This window comes from Mobula hypostoma, chromosome 13 (genome assembly GCF_963921235.1).
Source record: "Mobula hypostoma chromosome 13, sMobHyp1.1, whole genome shotgun sequence".
Classification (NCBI taxonomy): Eukaryota; Metazoa; Chordata; class Chondrichthyes; order Myliobatiformes; family Myliobatidae; genus Mobula; species Mobula hypostoma.
The window spans coordinates 59,824,357-59,837,959 of record NC_086109.1 but is presented as its reverse complement, the minus strand read 5'-3'; the positions used below and the strand labels follow the sequence as shown (position 1 = coordinate 59,837,959).

The following is a 13,603-nucleotide window of genomic DNA, read 5'->3' as shown; positions in this document are numbered from 1 at the left end:
GGTGAACGCAGCAGACCAGGCAGCATCTCTAGGAAGAGGCACAGTCGATGTTTCAGGCCGAGACCCTTCGTCAGGACTAACTGAAGGAAGAGCTAGTAAGAGATTTGAAAGTGGGGGAGGGGGAGATCCAAAATGACAGGAGAAGACAGGAGGCGGAGGAATGGAGCCAAGAGTTGATTGGCAAAAGGGATATGAGAGGATCATGGGACAGGAGGCCTAGGGAGAAAGAAAAGGGCGGGGGGGGACCCAAAGGATGGGCAAGGGGTATAGTGAGAGGGATAGAGGGAGGAAAAGGAGAGAGAGAGAGAAAAAGAATGTGTGGATATAGATAATGGATGGGGTACGAGGGGCATTAGCGGAAGTTTGAGAAGTCAATGTTCATGCCATCAGGTTGAAGGTTGTCCTTCTTTAAAGAAAGGAGTTTCCCTTCCTCCACCATCACGAGGGAGATGTCCTCCTTTTTTAAAGAAAGGGACTTCCCTTCCTCCACCATCAACCCTGCTCTCAAACACATCTCCCCCATTTCACGCACATCAGCTCTCACTCCATTGTCTTGCCATCCCACTAGGAGTGGGGTTCCTCTTGTCCTCACCTACCACCCCACCAGCCTCCGGGTCCAACATATAATTCTCCGTAACTTCCGCCACCTCCAACGGGATCCCACCACTAAGCACATCTTTCCCTCCTCCCCCCGTGCATTCCGCAGGGATCGCTCCCTACACAACTCCCTTGTCCATTCATCCCCCCCATCCCTCCCCACTGATCTCCCTCCTGGCACTTATCCTTGTAAGCGGAACAAGTGCTACACATGCCCTTACACTTCCTCCCTTACCACCATTCAGGGCCCCAGACAGTCCTACCAGGTGAGGCGACACTTCACCTGTGAGTCGGCTGCGGTGATATACTGTGTCCGGTGCTCCTGATGTGGCCTTCTATATATTAGCAAGACCCGACGCAGGCTGGGAGACCATTTCGCTGAACACCTACGCTCTGTCTGCCAGAGAAAGCAGGATCTCCCAGTCGCCACACATTTTAATTCCACGTCCCATTCCCATTCTGATATGTCTATCTACTGTCTACCTCCTCTACTGTAAAGATGAAGCCACGCTCAGGTTGGAGGAACAACACCTTATATTCCGTCTGGGTAGCCTCCAACCTAATGGCATGAACATTGACTTCTCAAACTTCTGCTAATGCCCACCTCCCCCTCGTACCCCATCCGTTATTTATTTATATCCACATATTCTTTTTCTCTCTCTCTCTCCTTTTTCTCCCTCTGTCCCTCTCACTGTACCCCTTGCCCATCCTCTGGGTTTTCCCCCCTCCCCCTTTTCTTTCTCCCTCGGCCTCCTGTCCCATGATCCTCTCATATCCCTTTTGCCAATCACCTGTCCAGCTCTTGGCTCTATCCCTCCCCCTCCTGTCTTCTCCTGTCATTTTGGATCTCCCCCTTCCCCCTCCCACTTTCAAATCTCTTACTAGCTCTTCCTTCAGTTAGTCCTGACGAAGGTTCTCGGCCTGAAACGTCGACTGTACCTCTTCTTAGAGATGCTGCCTGGCCTGCTGCATTCACCAGCAACTATTGCATGTATTGCTAGTGAGACTAATGTAACTTTTTGTGAAGATATTTGCAGTAGTGTCACATTTTTGGGTCAAATTAGCGTTAATCTTTTACTTGTGTTTCCTCACGAGCCCTGCATGGAGAAAAAAATTATTCCAATGTTAATGCAATCTTGGCTTGTAATCAAAGAAAGAGAAAATCGAAGTGGGAGTGGGCCTTTCAGTGTTTTCATTTAACATGGTCATCAATGTGAGCATCCATTCCAGTACCTTATGCTTTCTCCTCATGTCCCTTGATCTATTTAGCATTCAGAGATCTAACTACCATCTCCTTCGATATATTTAATTCTAAAATGAAAAATTCCAACATCTCTGATAAAGGAAACTTTTGCTTTTCTCTTGAAAACACTAAGTGATTAAAAGTATGGAGTGGCTTCTACCAATCCTCTTGCATTCCCAATATCCACTAAATTGAAGATGTAACCTGTATGAAATGGCATTAGAATTCAAACTCTGAATAAAGGGCAATATTTTATTCTGCAAAACAAGAAATATACTGTACATATATTATTTTCCTAACTTAAGCAGCTATAAAGATACTTCAGGTTCTGTAATGTTTTGGGTATGGAATTGATGTGCCTGATTGAATTTGTTTTTTGTAATATGCCCTTACCGTGTAATCAAGAGACATTAATGAAACAATTACTTCAGGGAAATTTCTGGAAACACAAGAACTCAGAATAAAGAACTGTGATCCATTATTTTTGTGAATTTTGATTTGAAAATAGTGATTCTTTTATTTAACTTTGATCGGACCAAGAAATTGGGGATTTTTGAAGTTGTGGAGAAGGGAAATACAGTATGAATTCCAAGTTGAAATGGAATTTTCCAAGCTGTTTGGTTCCTTTAAAAATAATGAGCAGCATTTACAAGTCATACAACATGAAAACAAATCCTAAGGCCCACCAAGTCCTCCCCAACCATCAAGTAACTTTTAGAATATTAATGTTATAAGTTTGTTCCTTTATTCATACTGATTTTTTCCCTCCTTGCCCATTACAGTAAATTTTGTTTGTCCACTGAGCCTGTTTTGCCAAATAGAGGGGAATTTGCTTAGAGAATTGAAGTGCACTATTGAGGCTGAGGTTAGCTCTGATTCAAAATGATACTTTTGGCTGTTCTTGTGAAGATTAGAGAGAAAACCATAATTGATTTTCACACATATTAAAGTGATGTGTCCATTGTTTATTGTAGATTTCATAACAGATTAATTAGGGCCCTGAGGCAAGATTTAAATCATGTAAGGCAACAATGGCCAAAAATATATTTAATCTCTGAGGTTGTAAACAAGAGGTTTCAAGTAAGATTGTGGTGATGAAGAAATTATATATAAGAAACTGATTTGAGAAGGGACAGTGTGGAACAAAGAATCATATATATAGTGTACACTATATACACACAAGGGCACATCAGGACCAGTACATTTTGGCCCAATTAAGTGGCTGCCCCATTTAGCCAGGTTCATGGACCTAGTTAAAAAGATTTTTAAAAAAAACAAACTGAGTAACAATTTATATATTTCAATAAAATACAGAACATTGCCAATATTACTACGTTGCTATAAAACTGCATTAGTTTGCAATAGTTGTCTACAAAGGAATTCATGTGATGTACGCTGTTGAGTATGTGGTGTCCAGGGAGGACTAGCACCTCTAGTGAAGGGGCTTGTGATGACCATTCTGGAGCAGCTCATTCACCTTTGGTACCCAGTAGAAACTCAGCTTTCACCTGTGGCTCCAAATAGCTGTACGCATGTGACAGTGGCCTGGTACATTATTTTGACAGGCAGGCAAAACCAAGTGAGAGTAGCCAACTGGCCTTATACCCCAGTGAAATAGGGACATGCCTGTCCTTGTGTGCGAATCAGCTCTGGTGGACTGAGTGGCACAGCGGTGAGATCCAACTACTACAGAGATGGTTCTGAAATGCTTTGCAGAGAGTGAAGGGCATGATAAGGCAGAGAAGTTATGGGTATCCAGTGCAACCAAGATAGACCCTCATTTGTGACGACTACTCGTACCACTGGACCCAGACTTCCGAGGTCGAGACTTTGGAACTGTGCCATGGCAACAGCTTTTCCATTTTAAAACTCTCCAGCACACGTTCTACTGTCATCATCAAATATGATGGACAACCAACACACAGCTGTTCTTTTGATTGAGTGTATATAAACAAAATTACTACCGATGTCTAGAGCAGATAATGAACTGCCTCATATAATGCTGTCAAGGTTATCGTCAATACTTTAATTCTTTGTAACTTGTTGAAGTAGTGAAATTGTTTCAGTTTCACTTCTGGTTATTTCTGGTATTTCCAAGCCTGAGTACTTGAAACTGCAGTGAGCAAACAGTTCTAAATTGTCATGCTACTTATTTCTCAGCAACTATCAGTGACAAACATTACCTGATTTTTGAGCACTGACACGTGCAAATGATTCTATTTAAAATTTGTTTGGTGTACTGTCTAAAGGTCACACAAACTCGTGTGATTGAGTAGTTAGAAACTGTTCAGCAACAGTCTCACAAAATGCTGGAGGGAGGGAGGAATAGTATACCATGAAAACCAAAAATTAAAACATTACAATGTCAGCCGTTGTTAGGTATTCATCCCCTTTTGCTCAGTACTTAGTTGAATCACCTCTCCAGCTATTACAGCCAGTAATCTTTAAGTCTCTTATTTGCACAATGTGATGGAGCAAGATTTGCCATTCCTCCTTGCAAAATTGCTCGAGCTGTGCCAGGTTAGTTAGGGAGTGGCAGTGCACAGCAATCTGGAGGTCCTGCCAGAGATGTTTGATCAGGTTAAGGTCGGGACTCTGACTGGGCCCCAAGGACATCAATTTCCTTCATTTGAAGCCACTCCATTATTGCTCTAGCTGTGTGTTTTGGGTCATTGTCCTTCTGAAAGATGGACATGCTCCCCTATTTGGGCTTTCTAGAAGAGACAAGCAGGTTTTTATCCAGGATCTCTCTGTATTTAGCAGTATTCACCTTCCCATCAATCCAGACCGTATTTCTAGCCCCTGCTGCTGAAAAGCATCCCCGTTGCATGATGCTACCTCCACCATACTTTACAGTAAGGATGATGTTATCTGGCTGATGTGCCATGTTAGATTTACGCCACACATACTGCTTAATGTTGAGGCCAACAAGTTCCACTTTAGTCTCATCTAACCACAAGACTTTCTTCCACATATTTACTGTATCTTCTAAATGAAGCTTTGCAAAGTCTTTATGGGCAAGGATATGCTTTTTTTTTTAAAAGCTAGGGCTTCTTCCTTGCCATTCTTCCATAAATACATTTTTGTGCAAGGCCTTAGAGATTCTGGAGCCATGAACCTCATCTTCAGTTGCTGCCACTGACTTCTGCAGCTCACTCAGAATGACTGTTGAACTCACAGTAGCCTCTTGCAAAAGCCATTTTTCTCCAGTGACTATGTTTAGAGGGGCTGCCTGACCTAGGGTAGCGTGACTGTGGTTTCATATTTTTACCAATTTTTCGCATTGGACTGCTCTGAGGTATGTTTCTTGAGATGACCTCCTTCTTCTATTACCCCCTTTCTGCTGGGCCCCTCACTTCTATCCCCTAATCCTAACCTAGCACATGCTTCTCCTCTCCAGTCCCTCAGCTCCATCCCCTAACCCTAATCTTAACTCCTACCCTCCAGCCCCCTCTCCACTTTAGCCCCTCCCCTCCATCCCCTAGCCCTGTGCGTATGTGTGTGTAATGGATTCCAGTTAATTGGGCTATTGTTTGATTGGGGTAATGCTTATATGAGACAACTCTTGCAGAAGAAAAGCTAATTGAGAAAACTACTGGGATTCCCTTTGTATATTTGGACACTATGCTGCTTAATTGGGACAGGAGACTGTTGCCAAATACATTTTTACTAGCTTCATTTGTGTGCACTAATGTGACTATTAGATACTACACCATGCTTAGAGCAAATACTTTTCAAATATGGTCCGTTGTGTGTGTTTGTATTCCAAAAAGTAGTGATTTTTGTCACTTGATAGCTAGCAAGAAATAAACAGTAAGACAATTTGAACTGTTTTGCTCACTGTGGTTTTAAGCATTTAGGCTTGGAAATGCCAGAAACACCTGGGAGTGAAAATGAAATGATTTCACTACTTCAAGTTAGGAATTATGAAGAATTTGAAGGTATCGACAATCATCTTGAATATTACACTGAAAATGGTGACTTGGAGGATGCAATCATTACTAGCTTTGTATGAAGGCGGCCCATTATCTGCACTAGGTGTTTGCACTGATTTTATTCATTGGGTACATTGGAATACTATTGGTGGTGGTGTTTTAATTTGTTCTGTATTTTAAATACAATTTGTGACTCAGTTTGCTGTTTTTATACCTTTTTTTAATCATTTCTCTGAAACTGGCTAATTGGGGCAGTTGGTTAAATGGGCCAAAATTTATTGGTCCCAATGTGCCCCAATTAAACGGAATCCACTGTATATGTACTGTATGTGTGTTTGTATTAAAAGTCCAACAGTCCAAATAGCAGTGGGAAGACTGTAAGAAGGAAAGTAGCATAATTGCAATTTGAAGTGGCGGGGGGGGGGGCGGTGGTTGGTAGAATGCCTCGAAACAATGCTGGTCTCAAAATAGGAACAAGATTTAGTAGACACAAAGTGCAGACTGAAATGGATTGCAGCAATGTTTTTCATGCAGGATATTTCAACAGATGGAGGAAATAATATTGAATGCAAAATCCAAGTTGTTCCTAGCTTGAACCAATAACTTCAATAAGATCTATTACAGTATGAAGGCTTTATAAATACGAACTTATTTGCAATAGTTCACAATCGATACTTTTGGAAGTGTCTAGAAACTGACAGGTAACAATTCAGAACTACTTACAACTTGCTTGAGAAGTAAATGGAAAGTGGTTCGGAGAATGAAATCAAAATATTTGAGTCAGGATGTAACTCGGTAGGGAAGTTGTGAAGAAAGAACGATGGTAGCTAACAGTACAGATCTTAGTGAAAAGAGAGAAGTTTTGAAAACACGAGCAAACTGAAAGTGCATAAATTGGTGGTGTGTATTTTAGAATTAATCCAGAATGTATAAAGAGAAGGGCCATTTCTAGGGAAATAAATGAAAAATGAGGACTTAAAATATAAAAAAGGCAAAGTTAGTGAATTAAACAGTCACATTGGGTTGCAGTTCCAGTCAAAATGGCACTCAACTGCAATGTCTCCGACCTGATTGTTTGTACAGGTTTGTAGTGATAGTTTTGGGGACAGTGTGACAGTTTAGGGACAAGGATTGAGTTTGAGTTCGAGTTCAAGGGCAGTAAATGAAGAGTCAGAAGCAGGAGCTGGTGTAAGATGGTGTCGAGCTGAGATGACTGTCATTGTCATGGCTCAGACTTGGTTGTTTTTTTAGGTCTGTAACAGTGGTTTTGGGGACAGTGTGGGGAGTCATGATTCAGGTTAGAGTTTAGGACCAGGAATGAGGGAGAGCTAGAGGTCAAGGACAGTAAATGAGTTCCAGCAGGAGTCAGTATTAGAATCCATAGTCAAAGATCAGTGATCCCAGATTTTGAACCACAGGTTCTGAGGTAGTCAGCGATCTTCAGTTTGGCCATCCTCAGTGCTGGATCAGAGGATTTCAGAGTATGGGCAGGAGTCTCAAGTACTGGTGACTACCTCCGGTCACTGGAGTTGGAAGTCCATGTGAGTCTGAAAGTTGAGGCCTGAAGGTCAAACTCATGATCACAGAGTTCAGGGGTCGACGCCAATGGTCAAGCGTATGATCGGGGAGTCCCAAGGTTAATACGAAGAAGTTGGTAAAATCTAGAGAGCAAAGCTTAAAGTTGATGTCCAGTGCTCATTGAGTCCGGAGGTAGAAGCACAAAGTTACCAGGTCTGGAGGTAGAGGCTCAAAACTCAAACCCCCTGGGTTGGCTTGTCCAGAGATCAGAGGCTGAGGTTGTGAGTCCAGGCCAGGGACTGGAGGTTGGAGGCCTGATGTCAGTGGGTCTGAGTCCAGGGTCAAGGACTGGCAGCCCAGAGGCAGCTTGTCCTGTGGTTTGAGGTCTAGCTGTGTGTATAAATGGACAGGCATGGGGAAGAGGGTGGAAATGAGACTCATGTTGCTGATTTTGTTGTTACTGCTTGTGTTCTGCTGAACATTGTGGATGTGCGATGTTGGCGTCAGAATGTGCGGCGCCACTTGCATGCTGCCTCCAGTACATGGGTGCCACAGTAGCATAATGGTTAGCACAATGCTTACAGTACAGGCATCCCAGATTCATTTCCCGCTGCTGCCTGTAAGAAGTTTGTACGTTAACCCCATGACCGCGAGGGTTTCCTCCCACAGTTCAAAGACGTACCAGTCGGTAGGCTAATTGGACATTGTAAATTGTCCATGATTAGGCCAGGATTAACTTGGTGGATTGCTGCTCAGCACAGCGCGAATGGCTGGAAAGTTCTACTCTGCACTGTACCTCAATAAATCAATAAACCTTTTGGGGAATGTTGGTTGTTAGCAAAAGCTATCCATTTCACTGTAAGTTTCAATGGACATAAATAAATCTAATTTGAAACCGAAATGGAAAGAAAACTGCCAAAAACCTGGATGTTTTTTGAGTAAGTTATGTAGCATGGAAGCAGACGTTTCAAGCCATTGGGTCTGTGCCCTTTGACACTAAACCTTTCCTAATCTTCCCCATCAACTCCCCAGAGGTTCCACCATTACCTTTCACATGAGCGGCATATTTATTTGGCCAATTAACCTGCATACTGGGAGGTGGGAGGAAACTGGAACACTTAGAAGAAACCCAATGCAGTCATGGAATGTACGTTTACCCAGGCAGAACAGATTGAGGTTTGAACCTGGGTTTACTGGTCCAGTGAGATAGCTGCTTTACTAAATGTACCAGTGGACATTTAGTCCAGTAAGACACAAGAACTTCAAAGTGAAATAAATTTATTATCGAAGTACATATATGTCACCATATTTATACCTTGAGATTCATTTTCTTGCAAGCATTGACAGGAGAATAAAAATACTATAAAATTTATGGAAAAGTATACATAGACAAAGAAGACAAATTGGGCAAATATATATTAAAAAAAATACTGAGAATATGAATTGTAGAGTCCCTGAAAGTGAGTCGGTAGGTTCTGGAATCAGTTCAGAATTGAAGTGAGTGAAGTGATCCACACCAGTTTAGGAGCCTGATAACTGCTGCTGAACCTGGTGGTGTGGGACCTAAGGCTCCTGTACCTGCTGACAATGGTAGAAGTGAGAAGAGCCTAGATGATGGGATATCTTTGATGCATGTTGCTTTCTTGTAGCAGTGCTCCTAGTTAGTATGCTCAGTGGTCAGGAGGGCTTTACTTCTGATGGAGTAGGCTGTATCCACCATTTTCTGTAGACTTTTCCATTGCTGGCCATTAGTGTTTCCATTCCAGGCCATGATGCAACCACTCAGGATACTCTCCACCGTGCATCTATAGAACTTGAGGCAGAAGCCATTTTTATATGTGGTACTCAATTCTGTGGTGAAATGGGGGCTGCGGTGTTTCAAAATTTAAGCGGTTCTAAATTCCTTTTACCACTATTAATTGTGTGACACAGCTGCTTTGAGGCCTGCTCAGATATTCCCCTAGATTTGGAATGAGATTAGGTGATGGTGGCAGATCAAGTGTTTGCTTTTCTGATAGTGAAGCTATGGTTTAATTATGTATTTATTTAATGAAGTATAAGTAAAGTCTAAAGTATAAGTATTTTAAAGAGGGTTTGATTGGAGAAAAACAACATTAATTATATGGATGAACAGAAATAGTGAATAAGATTTTGTGAATGGATGGCTTTCATGGCCTGATAGAATAGCAAGGTGCATTAATTTACATATGTTTGTATAAATCTTAAAGGTAAACAAGGCTAATTGTGATGTATTGGATCAGTGTCTGAATTTGTTTATGATGAGGAATAAATGTTTAATATGGTTTAATATATTAAACTGTGAACAAGAATGCAGGTTGCTGTTGAAGTATTGCAGGGTTCAGTGTACGTAACAAAATATGTGGATAGGTTTAAAACAAATGTTTGACTTGGAATTGTGGATATTTTGCTATAATTCTAAATTCAGGTTTATGTTGAATTCGGGAAATAGTTGGCTTTTTCAGCAACATAGTATGTTACAAACCTTAAAGACATAAATTAGAACAAAGTTCAATTAACATAAATTGTACAGAAATTTCATGACAAAATAAACAAAAATAAACATGAGCATTAGTGCATATTTGTATTAAACTGCACAATTGCATGTCAAACATTTGTTTTACTATTTTTAATCTACCCTTCCAACAGTAACCTGTTTTTATTGAACAGGCAGAAGTGCTGGAGAAACTTAATGGATCAGGCAGCATCTGTAGAGGGAAAGGACAGTCAATGTTTCACATCACAGCCTTCCATAACAAATGTGGTGACGGTCTTTTTCCCTCCATAAATGCTACGAGACCTGCTAAAGTTCCTCCAGCTCTTTAGTGTGTTGTTCCCGATTCCAGCATCTGGAGTCACAGTTTGATACAAAGCCTGTTACTCTTAAATTGTAGAGTCTTTGGTTTGCTAAAGGAAGCCTGTGGGGCCTTATAAATCTAAAGAATGACTGAGGAAGGATTCACAAGTCAAAATAAAAGAACTTGATAAATGGCAATTATTTATGGTGATTAAATGAGCTGTGGTCTTCAGGTCAACAAAAGTAAATGGGAGATCAGAACACAAAATAGATTCCCTTTGTTGCAAGCCAGTTACACTAAATATACAAAACATCTGTCAGAGATTGCAAATTATTTATTCAGACAACACTCTGGGGGCATTCTATTGATGTAGAATCTGAGGCTGGGGTTGTCAGAAAAAAAGTCTTTGCTTCTCGCAGAAATAGTGTTGTCTGAGGGAAGGATGTATGATAAAATAGACTTCTCAGCAACTTTCCCAGTGGGCTGGGCCTGAAAATTCATTGAGCAGCATGAATATTGAAACATGCTGCTACATTTTCCCCATGCCACATCCTGCACTGATTAATGATAAATTCAAGATGGTATTCAAATTCGTAATTAATTCAATAGGTGGTGAAGAAATTAAGTATTGCACTTGTGAAGACGAGCAGAATAAGAGCTCTTATAAAATAGTTGAGGAAATGAAACCTAGCACAGAGAAGTAGAGCCTAATGCAGAGCTTCCCAGCCTCTTATGCCATGATCCAATACCACTATGCAAAGGGCCATGGACCCCAGGCTGGAAACCCCTGGCCTAATGGTTTCCTACTCCTAAAGGATTGGAAGGTGTTCTTCTACTTCCAATTATGAATTAAATTCTATTTAGTTCTGCTGAAAAGCTATTAAATTTATTATTTGTTCAAACCTGCTGTTTTCTTTTATAGATCGGTGTCCAATCAGTTGCTGCTAGTATCCCAAGAATCTGTAACAAATCCCCAAAGCGATGGAGACCATACAGAAGATAAACAAGAAATATCCAAAAAAGAATTACAGGGTAATTTTATTTCCAAATATCATTTAAAGGCCGTTTGAAAACAAAAGGCATATTTTGAAATGGGATTGAATGCACTAGGATAGTAGATACTTGTTAGAGCAAGCCATCCTATGGAAAAAATAAGGATTGATATAACCTGAGACTTGCAGATTAGGAGTAAATACAATTGTATAATATTGTTAATTTTGTCAAGAATAGTTCCTCAGTTGCGTTGTGTGAAGCCTCACTGTACAGTTACTTGTAGTCAGGCAAAATCTCAACTGAATGGATTGCTCCACTTTCCTTCCATTTTTGTCTCCTGCTCTTCCTCTCTTTAATGTCTACCCTGCTTTTCAACTCTACCTACCTCACTCCCTTCCCCTAATGGTTTAATTCCCCATTTCTCTCTACTCTTTAGCCCCACAGACCTGCTCTGTCTGGTTGTTTACAGTAGTTTGACATGCCTGGGTCAGTTTTATAGAGCACAAAATGAGAGTGGCCTGTCTGCTGCTATATCTTAACTGCTGGAGAAACTTAGTAGTCAGGCAGCATTGATGAAGAGAAATGCACAGTGAACATTTTGGATTGAGATCCTTCAACTCAACTCAGTTCCTCTAGTACTTTTTGTATGTTTCTCCAGATTCCAAAATCTCCCATTCTCTTGTGTCTTCGCTGGGTTAACTTTATGTTTGAAGGAATCTCTTTTTGAATTCCTTTGAAAATTCCTTGCCCATGTCGTTAACTGGTCCTGATTCTAACCAAATATTTTGTCCCATTTTCATTTGAAATTGGGAGGGAGGTGGAAGGGGAGCAGATGGTGAATCATCAGGAACACTCAGCATATCAGACAAACTCTTCAAAGACTTGCTTGTTTTTAGTGAATTTTACATTCCTTTCATGCAATTTCACTGGCGATTTTTCTCAGACCACACTTGGAGCCTTCAAAATTTGTGAATTGAATCATATTTCCCCTTGGTTCGTTATTGAACAATGTGACAATTTACCCCTTTAGCTAATTTAGAACGCTCTCTGCATCATTGTGTTTCTCTATTGCAATAGCTGAGCTAACACAGTATTTGACCTGAATCCATGTTGACTGTTAGAGGGGAAAATAATCCATGTTTACATTATCCTTGTGGAAACCTGTCTCCTGTATACAAGCCAGAAGTAGCTGGATCTATCAAATTTTAGCTTATATAGTTAGAGTAACCATTTGAGCGTATGTCTGATGGTAACTAAAACTAGCACGATGGTACCTTCCAGAGGGAATGAAGTTTTTAAAAAAAAATTGTTAATAAATTTTAGTTTAACTTTTGAAAATTAAGCTATTCACATACCTAAAATATATAAATATTTTGCAGATAACAAGAAACTCATTTGTGGAAATGGTTGTAGCAAAGATTAAAGTAGTATAGTGGAACTGATTTTCATTTTTTTTTTTTAAAAAGTGCCTGAAATTGAAAATGGTCTGATTCTTGTGGCAGATTTGGGTGGGAAGCAACAGTTAGAGAAAGCAACGCTGGACAGTTGTGACAAATCATTAGTGGACAATAATGGTGAAAACTTTTCCATGGATAGTTCAGATTACTCCAGTTCATCCAAGAACACAGACACAGGGTACAGCTATGATGCTAGCACAGAGAGTGAGGCAGACGACTACATACCGCTGGAAGAGGTTTCACGGAGGACTAAGAGAAAATTAGAGGAGTCATTCACAGATCTAGGTAAAACAATTTCTCCTTGGGGCATGTACTTTTGTGTGATAAAGCTTACCAGTTCTTGCTTTCCCTGTCTCTCACCTCTCTTTCCCATAGAGATGTCATTGTGAGATTAATATGCAATTCTGCCTTTATTGAATTTCTATTTATCTATTACAGCCTCTACGTCAAAAGAAATTGCACAGACTTCTTCTGATGGACAGGACAAGTCCCCTGAAAAACCCAAACAGAAGAAGAATCGTTGTTTTACCTGCCGCAAGAAAGTGGGACTTACAGGTCAGTATGATCCACAGAAAGAAAATACACACCAGGCAGATGTGTTGAGTGATTAACTCTCGTACTGGGGGGAGAAAAAGTAGGAATCTGTCACCCTTCTATCTTTCCAATTCAGACGAATGGTCTCGACCTGAAATGCCAATTGTTCGTTTCCCTCCGTAGATGCTACCTGATCCACTGATTTCCTCCAGCTCTTGCTGTAGCTCCAGTGTACCTTCATTATTACTAGATCCAAATCCTGGAATTTTCAATTCAACAAAACTGGAAGATGGTATTGCTTTGTAAACATGCTCCATCACTATCTTCTCAAGGATGGGCATTGAACATGAGCTTTCCCAGTATGGCTCTCATCCCAAAAAATACACAAATAAAGAAGACCAGATTTACAACTGTGGTGTAATACACACATTGCTGGAGGAGCTGAGCAGGTCAGGCAGCATCTCTGGAGGGAAATGAATGATTAACATTTTTGGCCAAGACCCTTCATCT

General features: G+C 40.8%; 1 protein-coding gene across 6 annotated transcripts in view; it reads left to right on the top strand.

The window, feature by feature from the left end:
• The window catches only part of zfand6 (zinc finger, AN1-type domain 6), a 67,802-nt gene that overhangs the window by 49,488 nt on the left and 4,711 nt on the right, over nucleotides 1-13,603 (top strand). For all 6 annotated transcript variants that reach the window (XM_063065779.1, XM_063065773.1, XM_063065774.1 and 3 more), the window contains 2 exons: nucleotides 11,032-11,141; nucleotides 12,998-13,114. In XM_063065779.1, the coding sequence (XP_062921849.1) occupies nucleotides 11,032-11,141; nucleotides 12,998-13,114 (227 nt within the window). The remainder of the gene's footprint in view (nucleotides 1-11,031; nucleotides 11,142-12,997; nucleotides 13,115-13,603) is intronic.